Below are 14,956 nucleotides of genomic sequence, written 5' to 3' on the forward strand. Positions count from 1 at the left end.
ACTCTCCTTTCCTTGCTAAAAGCCTCTAGACCATTCTCCCACCATTTCCTCCCTCACACACCATCTGATATCACAAAAGCCCTTAAACAAAGCCAAATGGTCCTGGGGACAAAATGATAAAGATAGAACACGGTGGTTTCATGTCCTCACATTTCCTCCCTACCTGCTTGTTTAAAGTTTCCCTTAACTCTACAACACAATACCTTTGTCTTGAAACTACTGGCAAACTATTCCTCTGACCTTTCCCATTAACTTTCGCATTATATCGTTAAACATTTCATTCTGACTATAGTAGAGACACAACTTGCCTCTGTGCATCTCAGAATACAATGCAATATGTAGGCACAAAGAGCTTCAAGTAATAAGATTTCTGCTTGCTTATAAGCAAGACAAATGTAAAAACATACGTTAACAAAAAATAATAAATCAATGCTCTGTATCAGGGGTTGTTAACGGGAGGTACTTGGAAAGTGGGTACGCATGGGTAGGCGGGGACAGAGCGCCACTACCCACCACCCTGTACTGCTGCCTTCCAGGAGGAGGGCGGCTGGGGGTGGTCCAGGTGAGTGCAGCAGCTCCCCTCTGCAGGCTGCACAGGTACCACCCTGCTGACTGGACACGGGGGAGGAGGGGGAAGTCTCCACTTTCTGCTCTGCCAGAAGGGTAACCAGAAGGGGTACACTCCCTGAAAACCCCTGCTCTACATTTTATCCAAGTACACTTTGTTAATTGCAGCCCTCTGTGAAGTTTTCTACAAGTACCAAAATGTGCCTTGGCATAAAAGAAAGGCAGGGGTACCAAACATATAGCCCATGGACCATACCAAGCCAGCAGATCCAGGAATTCAGAAGAAAGGCAAGCGGGGCGTAGGGGCTACTCCAGAGTTTAGAATTTCAGGGCCCTGTTGGAGACGGCCTTTGGTAGCTGGAGGGTAAGCTATGGCTGTGCTGACAAAGTGCTGCTCATGCCACCTCTCAGTGGGTCTGGATCTGGCTTAAGCAGGGTGAATTTGATAAGCAAGCCAACAACAAGTGACTGAGATAGTATAATTACTGCATTCTCTACTTGAAACCGACAAGAGCAGAAGTGACAAAATTTATCAAACAAACAATCAACCTTTTCAGTTTCTCATTCCTTTCAACTTACTTAAACCAAAAGTTATATGAATTATTCTAATCTTTTAACCAAGTTCCTTTTTCTATCTGCTGTCAGTCTCTTTTCCTGGGTTCCCACAAAGTTCACGGGGTTTTTTTTTCCCTACTCAGTTACTGATTTCTAACCTTCAGGCTTAACTAGTTTTACACTGACGATGCTCAGCTCCTCCCATCTTCCCGTACACGCTTTCCATTTGCCCTGATCAAAGGAATGTGACAAAGGACGTCTAAGTGCCTACAAAGACAAAATGAACTTCATTTCAGCTTTCTTCAGTCAACATCAGAGATTAAATTGCTTCTTTTGGGTAAGGAATAGCCTCAAGAACTTCATCTTTAACTCAATTTTCCTTTTTGCAACTGTTTTCTGTAATCTTGGAGTCAGCTGTTATACCCTTGTATATACCATGTACTTGCAAACTTCCATACAGTGATGGAACAAACTACTGCCTAAACAATTTCCCATCAATTATTTATTAAGTCTACATTTCAACTCCTTATTAGTCTATTTTCAAGCTTGACTTACAACAGTTCATACCTTTAGGAGTTCTCTAGATATCAAACCTGCTGAAAGTTGCTGCCTACCCTTTCATGAATTTAAAAACAGTGCAGCCCAACACCTTTCATTCCACAGGTTGTATAAGGTCCACTTAGCTTTAACTAATCAAGTTAAATCAACCTTTCCGCTTGGTTCTCATAATGCAACAATCAACATACAATTTCACCCCTATTCTTGGGCCACCAACTCTTTACCTCTCATGCTCCTCATATAATGGAGTCAGGAACAGAGTAAAAGAGGCTTGCCACCCTAATTAGCATGAATTAGAACTTTGCAGAAAGCTGCTAAATTCCAATAATTCATTATGACAAGAGAAGGTTAGTTAACCCCAATGGAGTTAAAAGAGTCTGAGAGCAACCTAGAGGAAGTGAGTGGATGATTTTTAAGGAAATTCTAGGAATAAGTTTTCTTGTGAAGTTTGGTTAGGTTGAAGCTGCCACTTCTCTCTGGTCCTAGCAAGCAGGTGTGTAGCTCATCCCTGAAACAGCAACTGAGCTGGCTCAGAGCAAGTCTGTTGCATGCAGGCTGTAGTATCTTGTCGAGGCATGTGGTGTGGAAAACAGCTTATGATATAGAGGAACTTATATAAAGAACAATTTACAATAAAGAACAGTCTTGCTACTGCCCTTGCAAGGGTATAGGGCAGAAGTGGGCAATTATTTTGGGCAGAGGCCCGTTTGCTGAGTTTTGGCAAGCCATAGAGGGCTGCATGACAGGCAGCCAGGGGCAGATAAATATTAATATTCTAAATTTTTTAGAGGCCGCGCAGGTCAGATAGAATGGCCTGGAGGGCCGCATTCAACCCCTGGGTTGCATTTTGCCTACTCTTGGTATGTTGCTATCTTGCCATACTAGCAAGTTCCTGCTGCCTTACCCAGACTGCCTCCTGTGATGCCACACTTCCTGGACACACACTGTTTCCAGAAGAATTTAATCTATGTCACAGTCAGCCACGACTGAAAAAAATTTTATTTTTCTACATAGCACCTTCTGGAGGGGAAAAAAAAAAGAAAAGATGTGCACCTTATTTGGGGGTGTGAGATACACAAGAAAATACAGAAAATATGAAAATTCAAACAATGAATCTCCAATGAAGGAAAAATAATGGCCTTTAACAGCATACATACATAGGCTTTGTATCAGAGACTGAGGAAGTCACCTATTCATATAGCCTCATCCTCTCTCAAACAAACAAATCTTGACATTTCTTACCCGGCCTGAATTCCAAGGTCCTGCTCTTAGTTCATTTTCTTTAGCCCTTGCTGCTGGAAGTGCTGCCCACGGCTGAGGGGTAAGTACAGGAAACTCAGTTCCAGAGGCTGAAGCTGTATTTTCATCAAACACAGCAAAATTTGGACCATTTGACATTTGTTGAGAGCTTTGATTCAGGATGCTATGGCCTCGGTTTGAGACTAGAAGTAGCAAGGAAATAAGTTGGATATAAACATTCAAATGCAGACGTCAGTTTTTTGCATATTTTTGCAACATAAAACACCACTTTTTAAGGACCAGGACAACTGCCCAGCTCACCTTACCTTTAAGAGCATCTCCTACGCGACTTATTGGGGCTTTCATTGTCTTTTTCCCCTTGCCTTTCAGATCTGCCAGCGAACTTCTTTGAGGTTCAGCAAGGCCCGGAAGACTGAATTCCTCTTCATCATTACTTTCTTCCTCAAGTCCCTGAATGATATGCCGAGAGACACGGGCCTGAAACTGCCTAAAGAAATTCAGAAACCAATGTGAACTCCACTGTATATGACACCCATTTAGAACTGTGCAAAACAAATGTGCTTTTCTGTCCATTAGGGAGTCATGCTTACCTGTGATGGGACTGTAGTTTGTCCAGAGGATCAGCCTTCCGCTGTATCCCCTCCTGGAATATTAAATCTGCTTTCTTGTAATTTCCTCTTGCCTCAAGTTCTTCTGCCCATGTGACATAGAATAATGCCAATGATGTGCCAATTTCCTGGCTGTGCAGATAACTATACAGATCCAAGGGTTCACTGCAGCAGTTTCCCTGCAATAGTCCAAATTTTATGTTTTAGGTCTCACTGTACCAAACTCAAAGGAAAAACTTCTGGGCTAGTTCCCACTAGTTGATACTCTTGTAAGGCTTCCACTGGTTAGAAGGCAAGTTTCAAAGGAGTAGTTTCAAGGGCAGTAGATAGTGTTAAATCATATTAAATGTATAGAAGATACAGAAAATAATTCAGTAGGAAACAGTTTCTCTCCTGGTATTTAACATCTATTTTTTGCTTGACCTTTACTATATTTGATACTGTTATAGCCATTCACTTAATTCCAACCTACAAACTTATCAATAGATATTTTGCTTTAATCATTTTCTTTATGAATGTTTGAGGGCAGACATCCTGTAAATCCTCAGGAAAAAAATCACAAGACTAGACTTGTCAATAGCCAGAAATGTTGAGAGGCTGAAAAAAGAACAGAAACTAGTGGAAACCAGAGCAAAACCACCAAGTGTGCATTTTATAGCAGCAACTTTAAATCACTCCCAGCCTAGATAGAATTCAGATCAGTGACTTTAAGACCATCATTACTAACCTCAAGCCATCTAGATGCAGTGCACTCAACACATGTACCATCTACAAAACAGAACAATGAAAATGGCCATTTTGCTGGGTCTCACATTTTTAAATTTGGTTTAAATAAATTACAAAGAGAAAGGACACTCTCTTTTGCCCCAACAATTCAAGTCTTTCCACAAGCCTGCTTTCCTTCCAGTAAAAAATCAAAGTTAAAAAAAAAGAAATTTCTCTTTCTTTCTCACTATTCTTTGACTGTACCACCAGCTATGCTGTTTGTTAACAGGCAGATAATGGCTGCCATTCACAATGCAGGATTCTCACCTCATCTTGACTACAGAGGTCTGGAACCGTTTCAGGATCAATTTCTCATTTTCCAGTTGAAGTACCACTGAAATCAGTCTTAAGGACAGCAGAAAGGATATGAACTTTATAAAGTGTTTATGTGATACTAGCAAGAAAACCGTCTATTATGCAAGACATTTATTCTTAAAGATAGTCTCCCTCCTGACAAATAATAAAGAAAAGGGAGCTCGGCAAATACAATGTTCTGCGAAATACTAATACATCAAAGGAAGTACTCTCACTTGGTAAAGTTATATAGAGTGGAAAATGAGTCAGAGAGAGGCTGCTGGGCAACTATTGCAAATGATCCAACTGTGTCTTTTAAACAAATAGAAACCAAACAAAATTAAAACCCTGTATTTAAGTGTTACATCCACTATTTTACAAATAATATTTAAAATAAGTACAAGTGAAAGATTACTAAAAACAATAACCCTGGAAGAGTAAAAGGAAGAAACCCCAATTCCCATTTTCTCTGTGTATAGCGAGTTTTGCTGTTAGTTTTCTCTGAGTGTGTGGACCTATCCTGCAGCAACAAGTGAGAGAAGAATTCTGTAAAAAATAAATAAAAAGATAAAAAATAAAAAGCTCTAAGTCATACTGAATCACAGGGCCTCAAACTTCGAGAATAAAGTAACACATTTCAACTCAGATCTGATTTTACAAACAGAGCAGGAGGAGGTTTAAGTGACTAAGTGAAAACCAAGAAAACTAAAGAAAGATGTGGTTTTACTTTGTTAAATGCATACTTCTGAAAAAGGCTGCATAGCTATTTAGGCTTAATGATCCTGGAAACCATCTGAGAATTCTACCCATATTGAATAGTAGAACTAGGTCAGTCAAAAAAAAAAAATTCCTCCTACATATTTTCCTCAGCCAAATATTTTTGAAAAAAAAGTATTCAACTTGCACAGAAAGTTTACACATCATCACTGACAACACAGCTATTGATCAACATAGTGCTCGAAGTGCTCAAGAAGAGGTTGGACAGCCACTGGTCAGGGATGATCTAAGCATAACTATGTCTATGTTCTACCGTGGGTACTTCCCATGCTTCTGAGCTTTGCTGGTTGTCCCTGCTCCTACCCACTTTTCTGCTACGTCAGGGTGTTTTTAAGCTTTTTCAGAGGCATTGGGTATTGACTACAAGCCATGGTTGTGGACTTTGACTGGGGTGTGACAATGCTTCTGCTGGAAGCAAAGCTGGAGGTTCCTGGCTAAAAGGTCTTGCTCCTCCACTTAGGATCAGACTGATCTCATCATATTTGGGGTCAGGAATTAATTTTACCCCATGGTCAGATTGGTAGGGACTGTGAGGGTTTTTGCCTTCCTCTGTAGTGTGAGGGTAGGGCACTCTACCGCAGACCTCTTGAGAGTATACTGGCAACATTTTACAGAAGTAGGACATTGGCTACTGTGGTTCCCATTTTACCTGTGGCAGGTTAGGGTGTTAGGTCTATGTTGCCACAGGCTTGATAATAGTTTTATGCAGAGTTTCGATTATGGTTACAAGGGTGGTTTGGATAGGGATGATCCTGCCACAGGCAGGGGCTTGGACTAGATGACCTCTGGAGCCCTCCCAGCCCTACTTCTCTGTAATTCTATGATTTAGTCAGTGGCCTTTTTGCACTGATAAACAAAAACATGTATCTTGACACTGTACAAGAACCAGTCACAGTAATACCCAATTTTTATCTTTTAAGCAAGCCATAAACATGAAGCATGTCCTCTTGTTGACTTCTCGACTAATGGGACAAAAACTCAGAGGCTGATATCAAGACCCTAAAGAAACTGAATGAGCTATCCCCAAGACAGCAATGTACCAAGAAAAGCAGGTCAGTTATGTCTGAAGTGGCATCCAAAAGCTTCAGAAAAATGCACTCCAACCCTCCATAAATCTGAGGGACACTCACAAATTTCAGCCAAAGACTGAGGTAGCGAAGATCTTGGTAGTATCTATGTTGCTCATGAAGTGCCTTCACAGCTCTCTCCAGCACTGCTGAAAGGTTACTTTCCTTTCCACCTTGAGGGAATGTCTGTTCTGTCCATTTGATATATCTAGAGACAGGATAATAGGACTTCAATATACGTACAATATAAGGACAGCTAAGGAAAGTGAGATTTATGAAAAATAGTGGATTTCAATAGCAATAAGCACTTATTTAGTAAACCTTGCCCTCAGTGGGTTTTCTGTTAACAAAAATAACTGTATTTCCCTTTCATTAACACACCTCAGTAGAATTCTCTACAAATGTCAGTGACAAGGGATTGAACTATCCCATTGTAGTGAAAGTGAAGGAAGCCTACCGATCCCAGACATCCAGTGGATCATCTCCAGAGTAAAAGCGGATTTCAGATTCAAATTCCCTAGAAGAAATATCACAACACATAAATATCACTGTATATAGATAGCACAGTAGAAAACAATATCCTTGGACCCACCCTCATATTACTACTTCTCCAATGAAAAAAATATTTAATACTGAAAGGCTGTTTTAGTGTCTCAAATGGTACTTAATATTAAAAAGTTCTCTTGCATTTTTGTGCCAAAGAAATGGTTCAAGAATCCAGTTTTGCATCTTGTGATATTGAACCAAACTGACCAGGTTCTAATAAGGAAGAAAACAAATTTCTCACTTTAACATTAAACATGAACAAGAAGAGATACATGAAGCAGACACAGACTGAGCTAAATAAAAGAGAAAAGATTCTAGGCTGTGAGCCAAGAGTGAAGAGGTATTGTCAAGAGCCAGCATAAGAACAGCTTTTTAATACATTTCCACAAGTAACTATCCTGAGGGGTATGGTCCCACTTGACAGGATCCCTCTTGCATTCTGGTGCGCTACTATAATGAAGACAGGGATGTTGGTTGTAGCCGTGTTGGTCTAAGGACATAGGTAGGCAAGGTTCTTTGGGTAGATACGATGTCTCTCATTAGACCAACTAAATAGTTGGGAAAAAGTTAAAAGTGAAGAATTGCTGAAGTACAAAAAGAAAACCCCACAAACTGCCAGGGAAAATTAAAGAAGGTAAAAAGTCCTCATAGATAGGACATTAACTTAAATTCTGCACATTTATTTTCTACCTATGGGGACTTTTTACCATCTTTAATTTTTCTTGAGCCTGAGGAAGGGTGCATGTGTCCAAAAGCTTGCAGAAAAAGATATTTTTTTGCAATTTCTTAATTGGTCTAATAAAAGGTATTTTCTCTGAACCAGGAGCTCCAGAGTTCTGCATTTCTTTTTGTCTCAGACAAACACATCCACAGCTATTGACAGCTCCAGCACAGGTAGTGGCCTCAGCAAATTCAGGGAAAGGCAGATAAGAAGTTAACACTCACTGCTTTTGCTGCTGAATGGCTGTGTGGCTGGAAGCATCCTGCTGAGCCAAAGCTTCTTGCAGGGTGGACATGACCCGCCCCTGTCTCAGGGGCTGCACGTTCTCTTTACTCAGCTCCCATTCATTCCCATCATGCCACATTGCCATAGATGACTACTGCACCTGCAGGGAAAAAGCGAGAAAGGAAACATGGTCAGGTGGTTAGAGCAGCAGTCTTCAACCCCCTCAGCCGCAGGCACCCTTCAGAATTTTTCCAGTGAACTAGAATCTGGCTGGTGCCTAGCATGGGCAGTCGGGGCAAGACCTCCATGCCCTGCTTCTTCCTGTATGCCCCCTCCTTGTCCCTGAGAGAACAAGCTGCTTCTCCACCAGCTCACACCCATGGGCGCCCACAGCCCTGGGAGTCCCGGAGGCGAGGCGAGGCGAGGCGAGGCGAGTTAAACAAGCCCCACGCCCGCAAGGGCCTCTGCACACCCGCCGGCTTCAGCTGGCAGGGCACGGGGCGCCCTCAACCACCTCCGCCCGCGGGCGCTGGGGCAGGCGGCCCTGGGGCCCGCGCGCCGAGCCGCACTCCCCGCCCCGCCCCGGTGCGGTTACCGCAACAGAACCTGCACGACTCCCGGGAGCCCGCTCCAGCCCAGCGCCTTCCACCTTCAAACTGCAACCGCCGTGGCCCCCGATTGGTCCGAGCCGCCGCCACGGGCGCCTCCGATTGGTCCCCCCCAGCAGCCCCCGCGCGCGGCATACTGTGCATGCCGGGAGTGGTAGTTCTCCCCGGGTCCGCGCGGGGCTGGCGGCCGTTGCTGCGGGGCTCGAGCTGCTGCGACCGCCCCGCCATAGCCCGAGGGGTGCGGTGCCCGCCCTGTGTGGCCGCGCGGGGAGCGCAGCGCAGCGCTGGCGCCCATCGGTTCGTGCTCCTACGCGGCGCCGCTCCCCTCCTGCTGCGAGGCGCGATGCTGAGTCCCGCCCGGCGCGGAGGAGGCCCCCGCTGAAGCCCCCGGTAAATCCCGGCGCCCCGCGCGCGGGGCAGGAGCAGCTCCTGAGGCCGCGTGGGCTTGGCGGTGGCGGCGGCCGCCACGTGCCCGGTGGCGCAGGGAACTGGACACCTTGGCTGGGCCGGGCCGCCCGCGGGGCGGGGAGAGAAGCAGTTGCAGCCTCGGCTCCATCCCCGAGAGCTCGTCTTTGCCGTCCCGGCGGGGCGGCGCGGGTGACTGCAGAAGGAATCTGCAAGCCAGAGATGCTTGCCTGACTAGAGGTGCCTGGGGCTTATGAAGGAACAAGACGGTCACCAAAAAAAAGTCCTGCTTTCTTTTTTAAAGGTGCTCCAGACTTGCCTGCTTACCTTCCTCTCTGTTTCAAACCGTTTAAGAGCCTCCTCCCTAGCTTGCTCTGGAGCCTTAGGGGGCATCCAAACCCCAAGCCTGTGGGCAGGACACCCACCAAAGGATTTGGAAGTATCTGAAACCCCAGGCAGGGCTGGAGGATGCTTACCCACGGCAGGGCCACATATGGTTCTTGAATCTATAGATGGGGTTCATAGTTTCATAGTAGCTAGAGTCGGAAGGGACCTAGGTAGATCATCTAGTCCGACCCCCTGCCTTGGCAGGAAAGAGCACCGGGGTCAGATGACCCCGGCAAGGTGCTCATCTAACTTCCTTTTAAAAATCCCCAGGCTAGGAGCCTGCACCACTTCCCCTGGAAGCTGGTTCCAGGCCCTAGCCGCCCTGACTGTGAAGTAGCGCCTCCTAATATCTAATCTAAACCTACCCTCCGCCAGCTTGTGACCGTTATTCCTGGTCACTCCTGGCAGCGCACGGGGGAACAGGGACTCCCCCAATACCTGCTGATCCCCCCTGACCAGTTGTAGCAGGCCACAAGGTCCCCCCTTAACCTTCTCTTGTGGAGGCTAAACAGGTTCAGGTCCCGTAGCCTCTCCTCATAAGGCCTGCCCTGCTGACCCCTGATCATATGAGTGACCCTCCTCTGGACTCTTTCCATATCGTCCACGTCCCTCTTGAAGTGTGGCGCCCAGAACTGGACGCAGTACTCCAGCTGCGGCCTGACCAGTGCCGCATAGAGGGGGAGGATCACCTCCCTGGACCTGCTCGAGATGCATCTGTGGATGCATGACAGGGTACGGTTGGCCTTCTTGACTGCCTCCCCACACTGCCGGCCCCTGTTCATCGTGGAGTCAATGACGACTCCAAGATCCTTTTCCGTCTAACTAAATCAAGGGCGCGTAAGCTTTTGTAAGCAATAGTTCACTTCATCATATGCTAGTGAAGGGACCAATTCAGATATGAGAGCCCAACGCTAGCATGCAGGGTTCGATCTGATCCATGGACTGACCCTGTACCACTCTTCTGGCCTGCAAGGCCAAAAGGTTGAGCAGTACTGGATTAGACCATGCTTGACAGAAGGCAGAATAGCACCTGTATAGACTGACTAAATGAGATGCAGATGTATATAGACAGATATACCATGCTTAACACAATCCAGTCCATTGTTGATTTCTTATTCCTCGGTATCTTATTCAAGTCAGTTTTCAAAGCTTCGATGTTTAAGAACAGCTACTCTGTGGTCAGTGGTAGGATAACCAGGGAAGCTGAAGTGTTCTACCGCAGGCTTGTTTGTTTTTCTGGAATTGATGTCAAATCTGTGTTTGTTCACTCATTCTTTCTTTTTGCACAGAAATGACTTGGTCTACCCAATGTATGCAATGGTGAGTAAGCAGGTGATGGCATGTATGCCATTGGTAGAGAAACTGGTGAACGAACATCTGATTTTATTTAGTCTGGTGATGATGTGGCTGTGCTGGTGAGGTGGTTTTACAGCTGGCATCTGAGTCCAGGTAGACTGTTCTTTGAGAAGCTTCACATATGTAATTTGCACCACTATTGTGTTGTGTGCCCATAGTTATCCCAGGGGTAGTCATCTGCTGAGTGCAGGCAGGCTCTTACATGCTTGCTTGCCACCTACTGCCAAGACTGTTATACCTACTGCAGCAGCTACCCCATGATTAATAAGTGATCCTCTGTCACCTTCTGATCCAGGTATCCCTTACATTAGTGTACAAAATTTATGTAAATTATGCGTGAGTTAACATCCTCTATGTCCAGCCCTTAAGATGTGATCCTTAGTAAAAATAATAGTAAGGCTTAGAACCATGCATCTTTAGTGCGGTATGGTTTTACTTATAGCATGCACTAGTGAAAGAAGAATATAAGCAGCTTTCCCTGGTTTGAAACCCAGCGTTAAGCAGGTTTTTTTGTACAGCACATCCTGCACCGGTATCTTGCCTTTTGCCTAGTCATTCACACTTGTGCGGCATTGTTACTAAGCGGGTGTTTTGTAAAATGCTACCATTCAGTTAGAAAGCATTTTCCAGCAATTGGTGTTCACTCTATCACTGGTGGATTAAACAGTCTAGAGCTCTGTATACCATAGACTGGTCTATAATGCTTCTGACACTTTAACTTTTTTCCCTAGTGGCAAAACTTCTTAGAAGATGCAGCATATACTGGAAGGAGTTTTTTTTTGCTGCCAGTTCCACCAACTCTGCAAATGACAGGACTTTGTAATGTAGGCCAAGCATATGATAAAGGGCCTCTCACCCACCGTGGTCCCATCTCTTCACTATTCCTGGTCCTACTAAATTGCAGAAAGAGGTGATCCCCTCTTCTTTTGGGGAACTAGGGGTAGGAGCTTGGGGCTTCCTTCCATTCTGCTCTCCTTTGGGAGTAATATCAGGGGTGTCACTTAATAGTTACCCCAGCTTCTGCCACAAACAGTTTTGATAGTGGTGTTGGCAGGCTCCCAAGATCTTAGAGATGACACTTCATTGGTAGGCAAGGCTTTTTGGGGAGATGTGATATATTTTATTAGACCAACTAAATAGATGGAAAAAAGTAGTCTGCAAACTTTCAGGCACAAACACTCTTCCTCAGGCATAGGGAGACTCTGGTGTTACGTGTTCTCCAAGACAGAAAATAAACTTTTTGTATCTGGTAGATTTATGAAATGAAGTTCATAGGCCTGTCTGCAAAAGGTGTTTTGTAAATTCTCTTTAAGGTTTAGAACTGAGAGATTAAAGAGGGAATGATGATTGTCTTGTGAGAAGTGGCACTCCACTGGTATGCATGGGGCAGTTTACACTTCTCACACCTATTCTTTCAGTCTCTGCCAGCTCTGGCAGTTATCTCTGCACTGGTTGCACTCAGGTTATTTTCGGGCTTTGTCTTTGTAGTGCACCAAGAATAGGAACCAGAGATGCAGCGATATATCGGTCCCATATCGGATTGGCACCAATATAGGGAAATATCGGCAGTCGGCTTTTTTTGCCTAATGTGGCTCATAAATGCCCCGTGCACACGCACAGCTGCAGCATGCATGTGGCCAGTAGCACGCCCAGCAGCTTGGAGAGCAGCATTGGCTGGTAAGTCTGTTGAGGGGGGAAGAAAGGGGATGTGGGGGAGGGGGCAGATAGAGGCCCCCGTGGAGTGTGAGAGAGTGAGTGGGGCTGGGATAGGCACTGCTCAGCCGGAGTGGGGCATAGGACTAAGCCATGAGCGGCTCATCCAAGGGGCAGGGGGGAGGTGGCTCCTGCTGCTAAGTGCACTCATGGGGGGCATGTGCCCCCAGATCTGTGTGGGCCAGGGTGGGCTGCCACTGCAGGTTGGGGCCGGGACAGTGCTGGGGTCTTCCTGGCGAGGGGCTTGGCTGGGTTGTGCTTGGGGTGGGCAGCGGCAATGCTAGGAGAGGGGCTACATGTGGGAGGGGTCTATGGCAAATTTTGGGGTGGCTGCAATGTCATTCCTTCTCCCCCCCAATAGTCCCACTGCCAGCAGTGCTGCCACCTGGTCCAGCCCAGCCCGCTGGGAAGAGCCCGGCGCCGCCCCAGCCCCCAACAGCAACCCATCCTGCTCCACGTGCAGATCTGTGGTCACCCCCCCATATGCCTTCCCAGGGTGCCTGTAGCGACAGGAGCCACCTCCCCCCTGTGTTCCCTGGACAAGCTGCTCACGGCTCTGTCCCATGCCCCACCCTGCTTCGGCTGAGCGACGCCCCAGCCCCATGCCCTCCCTCACTATGGTGGCCTTAATCTGCCCTCACCCTTCCCCCACAGCAGAGTTACCAGCCCAAGGCTGGTTTCCCAAGCTGCCCAGCAGCATATTAGACTCAGATTGGTATTGGCCAATATGGTAAAACTGAATGGCTTCAGGAGCCAGAACCTCAAGCACGTTTCTGTAGTACAGGGGCTGTCAACCTTTTAACACTCTGAATTCCGGTTTGCTGTCTGTGGGTTTATGTTGTTAATCATGTTTGCATCTCACACAGAGAATACTAACATTGTGTGGCATCCCACAACACCCTTGAAAGGACTGCAAGACACCCCAGGGTGTCATGGCACCTGGCTGAGAATCACTGCTGTAATGCCTCTGCCTATATTCCCCCATGGATTTTACAGATGAAATGGAAAGTATTGAGTTGGGGGACAGGGGGACTGCCGCCACCACTGGCCTGCTGAGCAACCCTTGCAAAGCCAGCAGGCCAAGGCACTTAAGGGAGCCCACCCCTGCCCCAGCCCTGGTACGATCTATGGGCAAGGCAAGAGCTCCCAGGCAGACACTTGCCTGCCTGTACACAAATGCCAGCAGCTTGAAGAACAAGGAGGAGGAGCTCATCCTTCTGCTCAGTGCAAATAATTATGATGTCATAGGGATAACGGAGACCTGGTGGGACTCCACCCATGACTGGACCACGGGTATAGATGGCTGTACCCTGTACAGGAGAGATCGTGTAGATAAAAGGTGCAGCTCTGTATGTTAAGGAAAGCTACACATCCCTGCAAGCTGATATTGGCGACCAGGGTAGATGACTGGAGACCCTCTGGGTTAAAATCCATGGGGAACATGGCACAGGGGACACAACAGTGGGAGTCTACTACAGACCTCCCACCCAAAGTCCTGAGCTTGACCAGGAGTTTGCCCAGGAACTGGCTGAGGCCACATGCTCCAGGACCGTGGTTGTCATGGGTGATTTCAATTACCTGGACATCTCATGGGAGGATCACTCAGCAAAATCCGAGCAGTCACAAAGCTTCCTCTCATGCATGGATGACCTCTACCTGACTCAGGAAGTCTATGGGCCAAGGAGAGGTAAAGCACTGCTTGGCCTGGTACTGGCTACTGGGGATGACCTAATCGGCAACCTCGTGATCGATGGGAAGTTGGGTGACAGTGACCATGAGCTGATCGCCTTCACCATCCACCGTAAAGCTGGCAAGTCTGTCAGCAAAGCGGAAGTCCTTGACTTCAGGAAAGCTGACTTTGACAAGCTCAGGAGGCTTGTCAGTGAGGCCCTAAGGGACCATGATCCCAGGGAGAGGGGAGTTCAAGAAGACTGGTTGCTCCTCAAGGGAGCGATTCTCAGTGCACAAGCTAATTCTATTCCATCTCAGAGGAAAGGCAGCAAGAGGGCACAGCAGCCCCCCTGGCTATCCAGGGATCTAGCAGACCTCCTGAGGCTAAAAAGAAAGGCCTACAAAGGATGGAGGATGGGATTCACCTCCAAGGAGGATTATGCTGCACTGATCTGGTCCTGCAGCGAGCAAACCAGGAAAGCCAAGGCTGCAACTGAACTCCAACTAGCTTCGAGCATCAAGGACAATAAGTCCTTTTTCACATATGTGGGGAACTGGAGGTAAAGCAAGGGCAACATCAGACCCCTGCTGAACCAGATGGGGCAACTGACGCCCAGGAAAAAGCCAGCCTATTAAATGGGTACTTTGCGTCAGTCTTTCATCAGTCCCATGGGACACCCATGCCCACTATGGGACAGGGAGGTCTGAGTGAGGGAGACCCCCTGCCCTCCATAAATGCTGACCTTGTGAAGGAATACCTTGAGAGGCTGGATGCCTTCAAGTCAGCCGGCCCTGACAGTCTACACCCCACGGTACTCAAGGAGCTGGCGAGCATCATAGCCCAGCCTTTGGCATGGATCTTTGAGAACTCCT

The 14,956-nt window shown here is 46.8% G+C and overlaps 2 protein-coding genes across 3 annotated transcripts in view; one reads left to right on the top strand and one right to left on the bottom strand.

Moving 5' to 3' along the window:
• Positions 1–8,129, bottom strand: part of BUB1B (BUB1 mitotic checkpoint serine/threonine kinase B) — a 35,979-nt gene extending 27,850 nt beyond the window's left edge. For both annotated transcript variants that reach the window (XM_019552195.1, XM_019552194.1), the window contains exons 1-6: positions 7,943–8,129; positions 6,909–6,968; positions 6,515–6,659; positions 3,531–3,727; positions 3,246–3,427; positions 2,923–3,122 (exon numbers count right to left, since the gene is read on the bottom strand). In XM_019552195.1, coding sequence (XP_019407740.1) covers positions 2,923–3,122; positions 3,246–3,427; positions 3,531–3,727; positions 6,515–6,659; positions 6,909–6,968; positions 7,943–8,088 — 930 coding nt within the window. In that variant the 5' untranslated portion in view covers positions 8,089–8,129. The remainder of the gene's footprint in view (positions 1–2,922; positions 3,123–3,245; positions 3,428–3,530; positions 3,728–6,514; positions 6,660–6,908; positions 6,969–7,942) is intronic.
• Positions 8,130–8,651: 522 nt separating this feature from the next.
• Positions 8,652–14,956, top strand: part of BMF (Bcl2 modifying factor) — a 68,727-nt gene continuing 62,422 nt past the window's right edge. Inside the window, exon 1 of the mRNA XM_019551889.1 lies at positions 8,652–8,941. The gene's annotated coding sequence lies outside the window, so the exon portion shown is untranslated. The remainder of the gene's footprint in view (positions 8,942–14,956) is intronic.

This window comes from Crocodylus porosus, unplaced genomic scaffold, assembly GCF_001723895.1.
Source record: "Crocodylus porosus isolate Cpor-Errol unplaced genomic scaffold, CroPor_comp1, whole genome shotgun sequence".
Lineage (NCBI taxonomy): Eukaryota > Metazoa > Chordata > Crocodylia > Crocodylidae > Crocodylus > Crocodylus porosus.